The sequence below is a fragment of the Salvia miltiorrhiza genome, chromosome 8, assembly GCF_028751815.1.
Source record: "Salvia miltiorrhiza cultivar Shanhuang (shh) chromosome 8, IMPLAD_Smil_shh, whole genome shotgun sequence".
In the NCBI taxonomy this organism is placed as follows: Eukaryota; Viridiplantae; Streptophyta; class Magnoliopsida; order Lamiales; family Lamiaceae; genus Salvia; species Salvia miltiorrhiza.
In genome coordinates, this window is record NC_080394.1 from 5282715 (window position 1) to 5298137 (window position 15423).

The window sequence follows — 15423 nt, forward strand, 5'->3', positions numbered from 1 at the left end:
TCTCTCTCTCAAAATTTGCAACTCAATTTCACCGCCATATACTATATATATACACTTGTATACATGCTTCATGTGTGTTGTACGTTGAAATTCACATTGTACGAATACAAAATTCTTCATCATTTCCAAAGACTTTTCTGGCAAACCACACATATCTTGTGTTTTCAAATACTCCAATAAATCAAGTCAAAAATACTCCAATAAATATATGTAGTCACGTTGTGGCTTACTCATAAACTATTTAAATAGAAAAAAATTAATTTACTTAATTTTTAAAAATAAAAGTAGGTTTTAATTATGTTGTTGTATTGTCAACATTGTGCTTATTTTTTGAATTTTTTCATACCTTTTATTTTTATTTTATTTTTAAAAAAATAGCTACAATATAAATAATACAGGAAAATAATTAATTTTTTTAATATTTATTCTTTCTACATCTCCCTTCAATTTCACCGTCTAATATTTTGGATTTTCTTACTATACTTTTAATTTGTTTTATTTTTACCCCTTTTAATTTAGTTTTTCCATTGACTATTGGTTATTTCACCCTAGTTTTTAAAGAAGGGTTAGTGCATGCAAAATAATGAAAGCGTGTTAAAGTAAGATATAGATTACACAGCAAATTTTTGCACCTTTTTATATTGTTTCACTAATGCCAACGAAAAAATATTTATCACTAATGCCAATGCAAATATATTGAGATCATGTCACAATAATAAGTTTTATAAAGTCGTTTCCATCAATTGAGTCAACAATTGATTTTTCGGTTTGTGATCCTTTTATCAAAATCCTGATTAATTATGTTAAATTAAATTATACTCGTATGAGCGTTTACTTTAAAGGATTATTCTTAAGAGATAAAATAATAAGATTAATCCCTTGTATATTTTGATGGATTGAAACTTTGGAATGTCCAAGGCCTTTACTTATTTCTATTATTTGAACTAATTTTACTTGATTCTTATCTCATTGAAATAGTGTGATTGAAGAAATCCTACTATTAAAGATAAAAATATTCAATCATATATTTTTATCAGTAATGCAAAGTAAATGCCCCTAATTTACAAGTTGTCATCCATTTATACTCAAATCAATATCGAGCTCAAATCAATTGAAAATCAAATAAGACCTGATATGTTTTGATGTACTATAATTGTTTATTTTCTTTTTCTACAAGTTCTGTTTTTGACTTCATACAAACGATGAAGTGAAACAAACAAGATCAAAAAGTGTATACGCAGCAGAGTAGTAAAAATCATACCAAGTGCATGCGAGCTAGCTTTGCTGCAGCAACCATATTGGTGAGCGCCGGTATTATTTCACTGTATTTCCGAGTTTTGAGGCCACAGTCTGGATTGATCCACATGGTTTTGGCGTCGAGAACTGCCAGCATCGCCTCGATCCGCTCACCAATCTCTCGAGTCGAGGGGATCCTTGGCGAATGAATGTCGTACACCCCGGGCCCTATGCCTGCATCGTACTTCACTCCCTCGCTGAAAATCGAGAGAAGCTTCTGCTCTGACCTCGAGTTCTCGATTGTCACAACATCCGCATCCATGTCTTTGATGGCCTCCATGATCTCGTTGAAGTTTGAGTAACACATGTGCGTGTGAATCTGTCAAATCGATACTTCAAGATAGATTTGAAAAAACTAGTGGAAGTTTGAGGTAGATTTGCAGCTTTCAGAAAATACTAACCTGGGTAGCATCTTCAACTGCATGATTAGTAATCCTGAAGGAGTGCACAGCCCACTCCAAGTAGAACGCCTGCTCGGATCTACGGAGGGGCAAGCCCTCTCTCAGAGCAGCCTCGTCGATTTGGATCACTTTAATTCCAGCTTTCTCGAGATCTTCGACCTCATCCTTCATGGCTAGAGCAATCTGATAACAAGTCTCGTGTCTAATGAGCAAAAGGAAGAAGTTAGACTGAATGCAGAGTTTCTAACAGTGTAGCAGAAGGCGGCTGTACCTGGGCTGGTCGTTTCTAACAAAAGCCCAGTTCAGTATCGTGACGGGGCCAGTAAGCATTCCCTTCATCGGGCGCTTGGTCATGCTTTGAGCCAATGTAGACCAGAAGACCGTCATTGGTTTAGGCCGACTCACGTCACCATATATGATGGGTGGCTTCACACACCTCGATCCATACGATTGAACCCAACCATTTTCAGTGAAGGCAAAACCAGAAAGCTGCTCCCCAAAGTACTCCACCATATCATTTCTCTACAGTTTTTGAATGAGGCAATGAGCTATTTATTTTTCAATCATTTACAAGAACATCAAGCTCACCTCTGGTTCCCCGTGAACAAGAACATCAATGCCGAGTTCTTCTTGAATTTTGACGACTTCTGCTATTTCCCCCTTAATGGCTTCGACATATGCTTCCTCAGATATTCTGAAAGGATAATAGCAGAAGTCTCAACATTATAGAAGTTGAAAGCATCAAAATAGTTTATGGAATATGGATAAAGTAGTATAAGAACGACACTTTCTTGCCAGCCTTATATCCACGCCGAACTTTCCTAAGCCCAACAGTTTGAGGGAAAGATCCAATTGTAGTTGTTGGAAGGAAGGGAAGATTTAGCTTTTTCTGCTGAGCTTCCAACCTGGCAGTGACAACTGTAGCTCTGCGGTGGTCGGATTCCTTCAAGGCAGCAGTCTGAATATAGAAGCAAAAATAGTGGTCATACATTAATTAAGGCGAAAAATGAATACGAGAAAAGCATGAAAGGGAAAAAGTATATTAGCACAGAGACTCATACAGCCTTCTGAACAGCCTCATTAGTCACTCTCGGGGATGACCTTCTTGAAGCAAGAGCTGCCGCATTAGCAGAGAAGAACGTCTGAAAAGAAAGCTTACGTTGAAAGGAAGCAACTGATTTTGGGGTAAAATGCAATACTCTCTGCAATAACTCACATCTCGCAGCAAGATTAATGATGACATGAAGCCATTTTGAAGTGCAAAAAATACTTCTACTACAATCACTTCGAGAAAGTAAGAGTTCATTTTAACATGCATTAGGACATGTCAAGAGGATAGTCAAGTCAAGCATATTAAACAAAACATAACTGTAATACTAAAGGATGATAGATGGATGTTTCGGAGGTTGCAAACTTCAACAAAGTGCTGATATAGACTCGAATAGTTAGATGAAGAATTGTAGTCGCAAGAGTATATAAGGCAGCTGATCCTATGTAAATCTAGAAAAAGGAAAATACAGGCCAAACCAATAACGTGGAATTTCAATATACAAACAAATGAGAAAGATTGTACCACCGATGAATTTTGAAAAATCAGTTTTATGACCTGCAGAAATCTTCTGCATGAAAGCTGGAAAAGAAATAGTAAATAAGTCCTTCTGCTTCTGTTCACTTTCACGCTTGAGAATACAATAATGCCTTTAATAAAGGGTAAATTGCTAAAAAGCTCACCAACTTTGATCCACTTTTGGCTTTTAGACATGTTTTATAAATCGTTGTAATAATAACACATCTTGTTGATGTGTAGCAAAATAGACAAAATCAAAATTTTATGACGACAGAAAAATGACTGGCGTGAAGTTTTCTCCATGCTAGCATAAAATCTGACGTGTGCCTAATAGGAGGAAATTGGCTAATGGAATACCTCATCCTTCTGTCCAGATAGAGCCTTTGCCAATGCATCAACTTCAAGTAACTTCTGTGCAGCAAATGCAAGCCATGACTTAAGCTCTCCATCCAACTTTTTTTCATTCACCAAATCAACTGCGGTGTGAAGCAGAGAACATGATGTGGATACCACGAGCTTGTCTGCATAATGGAAAGAGAAGATTTTATCAGAGGTGATCAAGTGTAGGTTTCTGGAATCTATAGTCACACTATAAAAGATCAATAAGTAGTAGACAGCACATAATCATTGATCACAAGATTTATATGGTTGTCAGATCAGATCATCTATAGCAATTTATCCTAGAAATATCCATATTTCATCTTTCATTGACAATAATCTAGACCCACAATTAATACACGCTGTAAATAAGAATGAGGTACACTATTAAGACTTGCTGCTTAATGTCTTAAGCACTTTAAAATACCAAGAAACCCACAGATGACTGTGTAGCATGTTATCTATAGTGTAAATGGGTTTAGGAAATCACCAGTCACCACCACACCCTTCAGAGCCTGCAAGGTACTTAGAGAAGCTTCAAGGTCATTAACCCAAATGTTTCTTCCATCAACAACTCCAGCAAAAAGATACTTCCCAGGTGGAAATCCATTTCTGATTAGGTCAAGTGTCTTTGGTCCACGCACCAAATCGAACCCAATAGCTGTAACACCCTTCAATGCAGTAACAATACTATATGCCTCAGCAGTGAGGTCAGCAAAATATGTCTCAATGAGGACATCCAAGCCAGAAACCGAAGATTCCAATTCTTTATAAGCATGAGTAAATGCATCCAATTGGTGAGAATCAAGATCCATGACAAGGGTAGGCTCATCAAACTGAATCCAGCTAGCACCAGCTGCCTTTAGTTCAGTCACAACTTTCCTTCATAGTAAAGTAAGAGAACAGTTCGTTTCAACATGAAATGTGAATTAAATGGACAATCAGATGCATATGTGATGATTTACTTGTAAACAGGAAGAATCTTATCCATCAGGGAAAGAAGAGAAAATGACTTCTCAACTCCTTTTGCCCGTTTTGATAGTAATAAATAAGAAACAGGACCAACAAGGACAGGAATTGTATCAACACCGAGCTGCAATGATGGAAAGACCAACAAAGACAAATTTAGTTAGCATTAATAAAGATCCCTCACATTGAACAGATATATGAATGGGCACAACCTTTTCAGTGTCACATATAAAATCAATGAAGAGATTGCATCAACAAAATATGAAAATTAAAACATAGACATATATGACAGTAAGTTTATATTCCAACTGTTATTAGATGCTCAAACAGCAAGTCAGCAAGGACGTCTCGAATATTCCAATTCTACTAGAAATAAACTAAAAGAAAAACATATTTCTTGTTTTCTTTGAAGAATCATGACATGAACTAACTGGAAAATAGGATGGTATGAACTCCCTAGACCCTTGCTAGGAAAGGCTAATCCTATTTCACTGCAAACATTAGAGCGGGTAGATCATGTATTCATGTAGGATGTCAATTCACATTCTTTGAAATCACTGGTACAGTTGCTTTGAATTGGACAAGGACAATCTACTAGAGAAACATACATACATTGACCCAATGCAATATAACAAATTCTCAGTATCAAGTCCATGTTATCCCCATAATATGAGAATGTTCCAAGGACAAAAATTAATATTAAATCATGATCAATAAAAATAATTAAAAGATTATTTTATAGAAAGCGAATACAAAGGCTCAAGTTAACACAGCATCCGATGGATAAAGTGAACAAGTTCACATTAAATAATGGTGATTGAACTTACAGCTTTAGCCTCCTTATATTCTTGCACTGCCTTGTGAGATCCATAAGAAAAATCGACATCTGGCCCCAATTCTGGGACAATATAATGGCTGCTTCAACATAATGTATTTACTGTTAAATACTGACATTCTCAACATAAATGATAATCATGCCAGACTCAAACAAAATAAAACAATAAGGCACTACTTACTAGTTAGTATCGAACCACTTGGTCATTTCCATTGCAGGAACAGAGGCATTACCCCTAGCCATTGAAAAATAAACTTCAAATCCTATCTCACCCCCCCTCCAACCATATCTTGAGGGAACTGCACCCAACATTGTAGTGGTATCCAACATTTGGTCATAAAACGAGAACATGTTGCTAGGAATATACTTGATTCCAGCATCTGCCATGTGCTTCCAAATTGAGACACGGAGATCAGCTGCAACCTTCTGCAATTCCTCGGCACTGCTCTTTCCATCCCAGAAGGATTCCAGTGCAAACTTAAGTTCTCTTTTGGGACCCACACGAGGATACCCTACAATATGAGATGACATTGACCTGATTCACCCAGTAAGCCAAACATAATCAAATGGTATCCAATATGCTGACAGGCGATAGCAGATAAATATCATTCAAACAGAAGAACCCAAACCAAACATAATCTAAAGAAATAATCCTAAAAGCATAAAACTGAGGCATCAAAGATATCCATGCATGTCTCTGTTAATCAGTCGAACCTGTCTCACTTAAAGATATAACCATAACATTTCAAACCTTCCACTTAATACAGGACTCATCTTCAGTTAATTACAGAAAGCACCAGAGAAAAGACTAAAAAATTGGAGTTGCATTTATCCAATTTAAACTCTGAAACCTTTTTCTTCTGTCTACAAGACTAAAGAATTGAAAGGATACAAGTTCCTCCACTTCAATTGCATAAAATAACTAATTAGCCAAAAATGGAAGCCTAAAGTATCAGTAAACTAAGCCATACGATGCAACAACTGAACAACAGCAACATAACTTCATAGAAACAATAACACAAACACCTGCAAGTATATTCAAGTGACAGTGGAAGGTCTGAAACCATTCCAAGACGCCCAACGATTAATTTATCAAACCCTAAAGCTCCTATCGGAAAAAACTAAATAAATAGTTTCCATAAGTATAAAAAAAAAAGGAAGGTGGCGAAGCAGAAAACCTGATACGAAATTTGATGGAAACCATAGTTTTGAGGCGTGGTGTGGTGGAGAGAAAGATGGAGGAGTTGGGTGAGATGAGAGCGGGAGAGATGTGCCTCATGTTGAGCTGTTGTTTGGCATTCGTGGTCACCAATGAACATAGCTTTGTTCATAAATCATAACCTGTTTTCATCACTTCGTAAACTTCATTCGTTTTCCATCTTTCCTATTTTGAGCTGGGCACTTTTGCAAGTATGAGGTGGTTGCGTTTGCAGTCTGCAGCTCCACTGGGAAAAATAATCAGAGGTAACAACAATGAGAGGGAAGTATGAGAGAGAGAGAGAGAGAGAGAGAGAGGGAGGGAGGGAGGCGCTCGGAAGCAGGAGGCAGATTTCTTCTCCATCGCTCCAAAAAATTGTAGTCTCATATATTTGTCGCAAAACCGATCACCTACCCACCGTGGGCATACATAATATGCCCACCATTGATGTGACAATCTTAATTAGAGTAAGATAATTTTAATTAGAGTAAGATATGTTAATTCTCTTTCCAAATTAAAATTACCACATCAGTGGTGGGCACATTATGCTTGCCCACGGTGGGTAGGTGATCGGTTCTGATATTTGTCGTGCCAAACTCGTTGTTGATTTATTTATTAGCGTAAAATTTGAGATAGTCATTATAAATACTAAAAAATTAAAAATAAATATTAATTTAATTTGATAAAGTTAATAAATCTTTGAAAATTCGGACAAAAACTGTCACAAAAGTTGTAAATAAAATTGTAGTTATACTATGAATGAGATCATTTGGATCGATCATTATAGTAATTAATAACATCAATTAGTGCTACGATTAACACAAATTATGATTATTCATATCAGTCCAAATTTGTATTAGGTGTACCAAAATGTTTCGCATCATAATTCACCATATATTTATATTTGATAGACAATTGTGCATATGAATGTCAAATCGAAGCATGGAGGGTATCATACCATAAAATACAGGTACTCGCTTCATATATTTTTCAAAAAATTCTCATTCGCACACGATACACATTGCATTGGCAAGTACCCGGATATACGTTGCAGATACTCCATCGGACATTCATGTACCCGAATTACTCCCTCCCAAATTGATGAATCATTGTATATTACGGGTAGCCTATCCACAAATTGATCGTACATGCAACCCTTTTTGTTTTAAATGGTGCTTTTTAAACATAAAAAATTAATAAAGTTTAATTATTATTTAATTTCCTAGTATAAACTAGAAAGCGACAAAATGCCATACATAATTAATCGAATCGATTTCTAAAATAAAATAAAAAACAGTATCTATTTAAAACAATTATTCATGAAATGTATGAACAACTCAATCTCAATTATCAAGTTCTTAAAAAATAAATCAAATCAAATATCAATTAAACATTAAAACATAAAACAAATACAAATTTTCAATAAAAAATTAAATTTGAATTAGTTTATTAATTTTAAACCCTAACTAAAAAAGTAAAAATACATTAAAAAAAATAGATATGCGAATATACTCGATACCCATTTTTTTATCCTACTTCATACCCGTATCCAACCCTCGTGTACATTTTTTAGGGTATGAACAAACCTGATATCCTCAATCCGTTTACACCCCTAATCGTACAAAGTTAAAGTAAGACAATAATTTTCTTCATGTCAAAATTGACTTGAAATTAATTTGATAACTAATATTTGACTTTCATGTTCATTTTATGTAATTAGCATAAAATTGTCTTAAATTATCTCGTCATCGTTTGACTGATTGTTCAACAACAGTTGCTGTCGCGGGAGGGAGCTAGGCGTTGGAAAGCTCCCCGCCTGAGGATTCTCCGGCTTGATGTAGATATCTCCATTTACAATGATAATGCGATATTTGTGGTAGGATTCTTGATCAGAGACTACACAGGTTCTATATCCTCGTTGTTGTTGCGCGTCGTATTGGTGGATCCAGACTACACTGATGGGTGAGTTGCATGCTATGCTCTCAGGCACTGGCTTTTGCCTTGAGAATAACCTTGGCCCTATAGGTTTACACATATTCCTTATTTGGTCCTATAAAGATTTACACATATTCTCTCAACGCTTTTGCTTTGAGAATGACCTCCCATTTTAAACTGGGGATTACATCGTTAAGCTATGGCTGCCTGAATTCGATATTTTTAATTTGATCAGTATTGCACTGTATATATATTTTTTTGATGATCAAAACGAATTGGAGATGTTAAATTTGTAGAAGATCAAATGTTGATGGTATTATTGCAGCATTTCACAAATTATGTGAAGTTTTTTTTTTGCTTAAAAAAAATAAATTAAATTTTACGTTTGTATATCTATTTTTTATTTTTTTTTGAAGACAAGAGATAGGTTTATTAATCACAAGAACATGGATGATGAAGATGACCCACCACAAAGGTCGGATGTTCATTCCAAACATGATGTGAATCAATATCTCTCGCAGCTTTAGCGAAATGATGCGTGATAACATTACGGTCACGTTTGTATATCTATTGATAATTAATCCTAACTAGCATTTGCACCCCGTGCGATGCACGGAAAACGTTTTTATATTTTTATATATATAAATTGATACCAACTCCATTATCATATTTATAAATATAAGAAAAAAATTAATTTTCACTTAATATATTTGAGTTGAATATTAAAAAAATAAAAAAAAATAAAGAAAACTTCACAATAATAAAAATTGATATTGTGAAAAGGCATAAATAATAAGTAAAAAGAATAAAATAGAAAAAATTGATTTATTCAAAAAAAAAAAAAGAGGAGAGATGAGAGAGAATTTTAAAAAGCATTAATCTTTAAATAAATATAACTTTCCATTTTAAATCAAATATTTACATAAAATATATCAAATTAATGCTCTTATCATGATATTTAATTTGATATATTTTATAAATAATTTTAATTTCACAATTTTAGAAAGAAATAATATTAAAAAATAAGAACACAAAGAAAAAATTATATTGTACAAATAAAACTTCAATTTTTTATAACTACAAAATTGTCACTTATTAATTTTGAAATCAATTTGAAATTGAAAATTATCTTCTTAATATATTATAAATTATTATATAAATATAAATTTATAAATTATTTATAACCAATGCCTTATAAATTGTGTATATATACACATATAAACATATAATTCATTATGGAATTATAAACGTGGGTTATGCAATTTTTCGTTTTAAATGTGGGGTGTGCATTTTAAAAAAAATTATGGGTTATGCAATTTTAATTGAGTTAGTTACTTAATTTTTGAATATGTACAATAAGTCATTATTTTTGTAAGAAATCACAAAATTGCCATTGAAATTGATTTGAAATCAATTTCTAATTGAAAACTGCTGTTTTAATATAGTATAGATTTCTATGGTCTAACAAGTAACAACAAATTATATAAACCTATAATTTCATATAGCCTGGAAATATCGAATGATGCCAAAACGGACGTCAATTCCGTCAACTATACATGACTTGGGTATTTATTGAAACAAACAAAATTATATCTACATACAGTTCCGTTCATCTACCCACCGTGGGCACGCGTTAACGTGCCCACCGCTGACGTGGCAATGCCACATAAGAAAGAGAATTAATCATACTTAACCCCACATTTTCATTATATGGAAATTTTTTATTTTTAGTCTCAATACCATAAATAAGGAATTAACTTAACAATTATAATATAAGTTTTACAACTCTTCGTCCTCATTACGAAAAACCCTACACAAAACTCCATTAAATTCCAAGATACAGGTGCATTGAATTAATTCCAAGATACATGTTAGCTTCATTAATTCCAATCCAAGAAACAAAACACCACACCCACGTCTACCATCATTTTGCAAAGTAGAGAAAAAAAGAACAAGTTAGCTTCATTAATTCCACTATACAGGTGCGTTGAATTATGTATAAATTAGCAAAGTTTATAATTATCATTAGTTTTTTGTTGTCTTCTACACTTTAGAACAATTAAAAAAAAAGGGGAAGACCGATGTAATCCTTTAATTTTATGTAGATCGAGTTGGATAATTAAAATTGCTTACAGTATTAAGAAGCTTTGTGAATGCATAAAACATTTATTTTCATCCCAAAAAACCATACGCTATTATATTTGATCTTATGTTAAAAATGCATAAATGAAGCTAACATGTATCTTGGAATTAATTCAATGCACCTGTATCTTGGAATTTAATGGAGTTTTGTGTAGGGTTTTTCGTAATGAGGACGAAGAGTTGTAAAACTTATATTATAAATTGTTAAGTTAATTCCTTATTTATGGTATTGAGACTAAAAATAAAAAATTTCCATATAATGAAAATGTGGGGTTAAGTATGATTAATTCTCTTTCTTATGTGGCATTGCCACGTCAGCGGTAGGCACGTTAACGCGTGCCCACGGTGGGTAGGTGAACGGAACTATATCTACATATTGTTAGTTTAGTAAATAAGAGTATCTAGACTCCTTTTAGAAAAAATAAAATAAAATAAAATACTGTAGTAAATTAATATCCAAACTCCCGATGTGAATCTGACCAAGTTTCTCCCCCTTTGTGTAGTCTCTTTCACTCTCTCTCACACACACACGCGCGCGCTGTAATAAATTTTCTTCCACGGCTCTGCTTTACGAAACGACCACACTTTTCACCTCCCCATATATGATGCACCACTCCAATAATTGTCTCCATAAATTTACAGTTACGAAATAAAAGTCCTCTCCTCTCCTCGCATCATTCTCTCTCTCTCTCTCCTCTTTTTTCTATATAGGGTCTAGTTTTCCGCACCAAGGAGAGGGTTTGGATTGTTTTTTCTCCGTAGGAAGAATACTCTTGAGGTACAAAGCAGAGAGAAAAATATCTCTCTCATCTGCTTCTTCTTCTACTGCTACTTCCTTTTGTTTTCTTGCTGTTTGCTGCTTGATGCTTGGTTCATTTCTTACAGTTTCGCCTTCCTTTTCGGTTAAAGCTCAAGTCTTTGATTGATTTGTTTATTTCTTTTTTTGACAAGGTGTGGATTTTTAGGGGTGTCAGGGGTTACGTGATGGGTTTTTCTTCTTCAGTTTGGTGCTCAATTAGTAATATTTCAATTAGAAAATTGCAAAAATCCTGCCTTTTTCAATTTTATAAATTTTTGGGTTTCTTGTTTTACCTCGACTATGTGAACTGCGTGTGGATCCGATTTCCTCGGAGAAATTGATGTGGAAATTTGTATGTCAATTGTTTCAGATGATTCTTGGATGAATGAGTTTTACCAAAATATAGTTTTTAGATGCGTCAATTTGATTAATTCTTTCGTATTTCTTCTGCAATTACTGTTTAATTTTTTTGTAATCTGTTAGATCTGAGATTTTGCTTTTAGATTTTAGAATTTAAGAACCTTAACTGAAAGCTCACTTTTTTTTCTTCCACCTTTTTGGTTAAAGTTCATGTGATTGCTGTGATATGTTAAATTATCTAGTTAGCTTTAATAATATTCTAAATTTCTGCAAAAAGAGTAATAAATTAATCTAATTTACAAGTCTTTGTTTGTCCGTGTGTAAAAAATCTAATCTCTGTATTACTTTAAGCAATCTTAGGTGTAACTTTCTTTGATGCTCATAATTTGCTTGTTTGCAGGTATAACACCTTTTTAGTGATTCCATTGTAACTGATTTAAAGCTTGAAGTTGGATTAGAGTTCATAATCTGCGATTTTGGTTTGGTTTTGAGGGGATTGAAACGATGATGATGTTTGAAGACATGGGGTTTTGTGGTGACATTGATTTCTTGCAATCTCTTCCGGTAAAGGGAGCAGATATGTGTGCTCCTCAGCCTGCTGAGGCGGAGGCGGAGCCGGAGTCGGTGGTAGAGGATGACGACTACACCGATGATGAGATCGACGTGGATGAACTTGAGAAGAGAATGTGGAGGGACAAGATGCGGTTGAAAAGGCTTAAAGAGATGAGCAAGGGGAAAGAAGGTGTTGATTGTGTGAAGCAGCGGCACTCGCAGGAGCAGGCGAGGAGGAAGAAGATGTCGAGGGCTCAAGATGGGATCTTGAAGTACATGCTGAAAATGATGGAAGTGTGCAAAGCTCAGGGCTTCGTCTACGGGATCATACCGGAGAAGGGCAAGCCCGTGAGCGGGGCATCCGACAATCTGAGGGAGTGGTGGAAGGAGAAGGTGAGGTTTGATCGAAACGGCCCAGCTGCGATAGCCAAATACCAATCGGATAACATGATCCCGGGCAAGAAGGAGGGGTGCGCCCCTATCGGTCCGACCCCTCACACGTTGCAGGAGCTTCAGGACACCACCCTCGGCTCCCTGCTCTCGGCTCTGATGCAGCACTGCGACCCTCCTCAGAGGCGATTCCCGTTGGAGAAGGGGGTCTCGCCTCCGTGGTGGCCGACTGGGAAGGAGGAGTGGTGGCACCAGTTGGGCCTCCAGAGGGACCAAGGCGGCCCTCCGCCTTACAAGAAGCCTCACGACTTGAAGAAGGCGTTCAAGGTCGGCGTCCTCACCGCCGTCATCAAGCACATGTCTCCCGACATTGCCAAGATTCGGAAGCTCGTGAGACAGTCCAAGTGCTTGCAGGATAAGATGACGGCTAAGGAGAGCGCGACTTGGCTCGCCATTGTTAACCAGGAGGAAGCCATTGCTCGGGAGCTCTACCCCGACAGCTGCCCATCCCTGTCCTCCTCCGAGGGCAGCGGGTCGTTCCCCATCAACGACACCAACGAGTACGATGTAGACGGGGCTGAGCCGTCTAGCTTCGACGACGTGCAAGAGCAGAAGCCTAACCCGCTCGCTCTGTTCCATCCCCATCCCATCAAGGATGAGACCATCATCAACCTAGACTTCTCCAAGAAGCGAAAATCGAGCAACGAGGCGAATGGCGCGATGACGATGATGATGGATCATCAACAGACGCTCTACACGTGCGAGTTCCTTCAATGCCCGCACAGCGAAGCTCGCTACGGCTTCCGTGATCGAGCGTGGAGGGACAACCACCAACGCTCTTGCCCTTTCAAGCAGCAGTGCGAGTTCGGGGTTTCGAGCTTCCACAACAATAATCACGCGAACGAGATGAAGGCGGCGGCCGGGTTCGATCTGTCCGGAGCCGGGGTCCCGGAAGACGGGCAGAGGATGATCAACGAGCTCATGTCGTTTTACGAGAGCAACGTCAATGCCAGCGGCAACGGCGCCGGCGCGGTGGCAAAGGATTTGCAGGGTGTGAACATGGCCTCCGACGATGCGGCACTGTTCCCGATGATGTTCAGCTCGCCGTTCGACGTGTCGGCGTCGACGGACTTCGGCGAGGGCTTTCCGAGGGACAAGCAAGATGTGTCCATGTGGTACTAACTAACGATGCACGGACAGCCTCAATCAGACATGGCTTGTGTTGTAATAAGCGAATGAGGATTTGCGCGTGCAATATAGATTATTAGGATTATGTAGTAATGTAGATATATGATATACTATAGTTTATGGTATATTTTTGTTGTGTAGGTTTGATTTTCTATTTGGTTTAGGTTGTTGATGTACAACCTTAATTATGTTGTGTTTGATGTTGTTTTAGTTGACGTTTGAGGGGTAAGGTGGGTGGGTGTATTTTGTTGACTTGACTGAAGATGTATGATATTGATATCATAATTCATAAATAAATTATCAAATAGTTCATCCTCATCCAAAACTCGACAATGAGTGTGATGTACTTGAATCCAAGAAAGGTGATGTAATTGCTAGCTGTTTTTCCTTTCACATCACGTGGAACTCTACACTAGTAAGCAAAGTGTAATTAATATAGTGTGCGTGAATCTAGGACTTGATAATAGAGGGATTGAACTGAAAAGTATTGCACGGGGGTTTCACTTCATATAGTTTTTTTTTGAGGTGATCTTGAGTGTAATCGAGTTGCATCGACACTTAGACCTTGATTCACGCACTTATCAAAATTCACATCCTAACTCGAACTGTGTAAATGACATCATTCGGTTATACAAATGGCATCGTCTGTAATTGACAACTATTTGATTATACAAATGACACTATAACATTATAAATGATATTGCGTATAATTGACACTATTCGGTTATACAAATGACACTGCCTATAACTGATATTATTATGTTATACAAATGATACTATAACATTTTAAAATACCGATTATCCAAGTAGAGAGAGTTCTAGATTCTCGAAGGGTTAGGGTCAATTGGTGAATAAATCCGTGGGACCGTCAATTGGTGAATAAATCCACAGGACTTAATTTAAAAAAATTCATATATGTAGTTTTTTTTTTAATGTATTTTCAATGTATCTATTGTTGCATAAATTCATTAATATTATACTCGAACACAAAAATGAACTGTACGGACTTTCCAAAAAGATTTACTCGAGGATTTCCGCCTTCAAACACTTGTGCAGTATCTTCAAATTTCATACTTCAATAAGTTTAGCCTTCTATCAATAAATTTTAGATCCGACCCTAACTACAATCACTCATTTTCATATAACATCACACTTGTTTTAACCATTATTTTTACTTAACACATATCAACTAACTATTTTTTTTTTTAAATTCATGTCTACAAAAAAATGGCATATTATTAATAGAATGAGGTAGTACTACGAAATAATTGCAGTCCAGGTTAACCCGTTGGATGCATTGAATCTAACAAGAAGGGTTAGCAATTTGACTCGACAAGCACTAGTTCAAGTTATATCACTTTTTTTATTTATGTTATTGTAATTTTTAGCACACCATGTGCATTCACACTCTTC

General features: G+C 36.2%; 3 protein-coding genes across 6 annotated transcripts in view; 1 reads left to right on the plus strand and 2 right to left on the minus strand.

Annotated features, from left to right (window-relative positions):
• On the minus strand, positions 1-7004 carry LOC131000282 (5-methyltetrahydropteroyltriglutamate--homocysteine methyltransferase-like). Of its 2 annotated transcripts, XM_057926109.1 has the most exons (13): positions 6625-7004; positions 5628-5981; positions 5439-5526; positions 4608-4735; positions 4133-4524; positions 3622-3785; positions 2759-2839; positions 2489-2655; positions 2286-2391; positions 1969-2219; positions 1698-1899; positions 1262-1615; positions 1-137 (listed from the first exon to the last, which is right to left on the minus strand). In XM_057926109.1, the coding sequence occupies exons 1-13, from the start codon at positions 6723-6725 to the stop codon at positions 120-122; spliced, it is 2406 nt and encodes an 801-aa protein (XP_057782092.1). In that variant the 5' UTR covers positions 6726-7004; the 3' UTR covers positions 1-119. The 2 variants fall into 2 exon arrangements, with proteins under 2 accessions (XP_057782092.1, XP_057782093.1); XM_057926110.1 differs by lacking the exon at positions 1-137 and having other exon boundaries at positions 1095-1615.
• The window catches only part of LOC131000296 (single-stranded DNA-binding protein, mitochondrial-like), a 130013-nt gene that overhangs the window by 41480 nt on the left and 73110 nt on the right, over positions 1-15423 (minus strand). The gene's annotated exons all lie outside the window — the stretch shown is intronic.
• Positions 11345-14328, plus strand: LOC131000286 (ETHYLENE INSENSITIVE 3-like 1 protein). Of its 3 annotated transcripts, none has more exons than XM_057926117.1 (2): positions 11345-11499; positions 12281-14328. In XM_057926117.1, exon 2 carries the CDS (start codon positions 12385-12387, stop codon positions 14002-14004), a length of 1620 nt encoding a protein of 539 aa, XP_057782100.1. In that variant the 5' UTR covers positions 11345-11499; positions 12281-12384; the 3' UTR covers positions 14005-14328. The 3 variants fall into 3 exon arrangements, with proteins under 3 accessions (XP_057782100.1, XP_057782102.1, XP_057782101.1); XM_057926119.1 differs by lacking the exon at positions 11345-11499 and adding an exon at positions 11509-11623; XM_057926118.1 differs by lacking the exon at positions 11345-11499 and adding an exon at positions 11703-11872.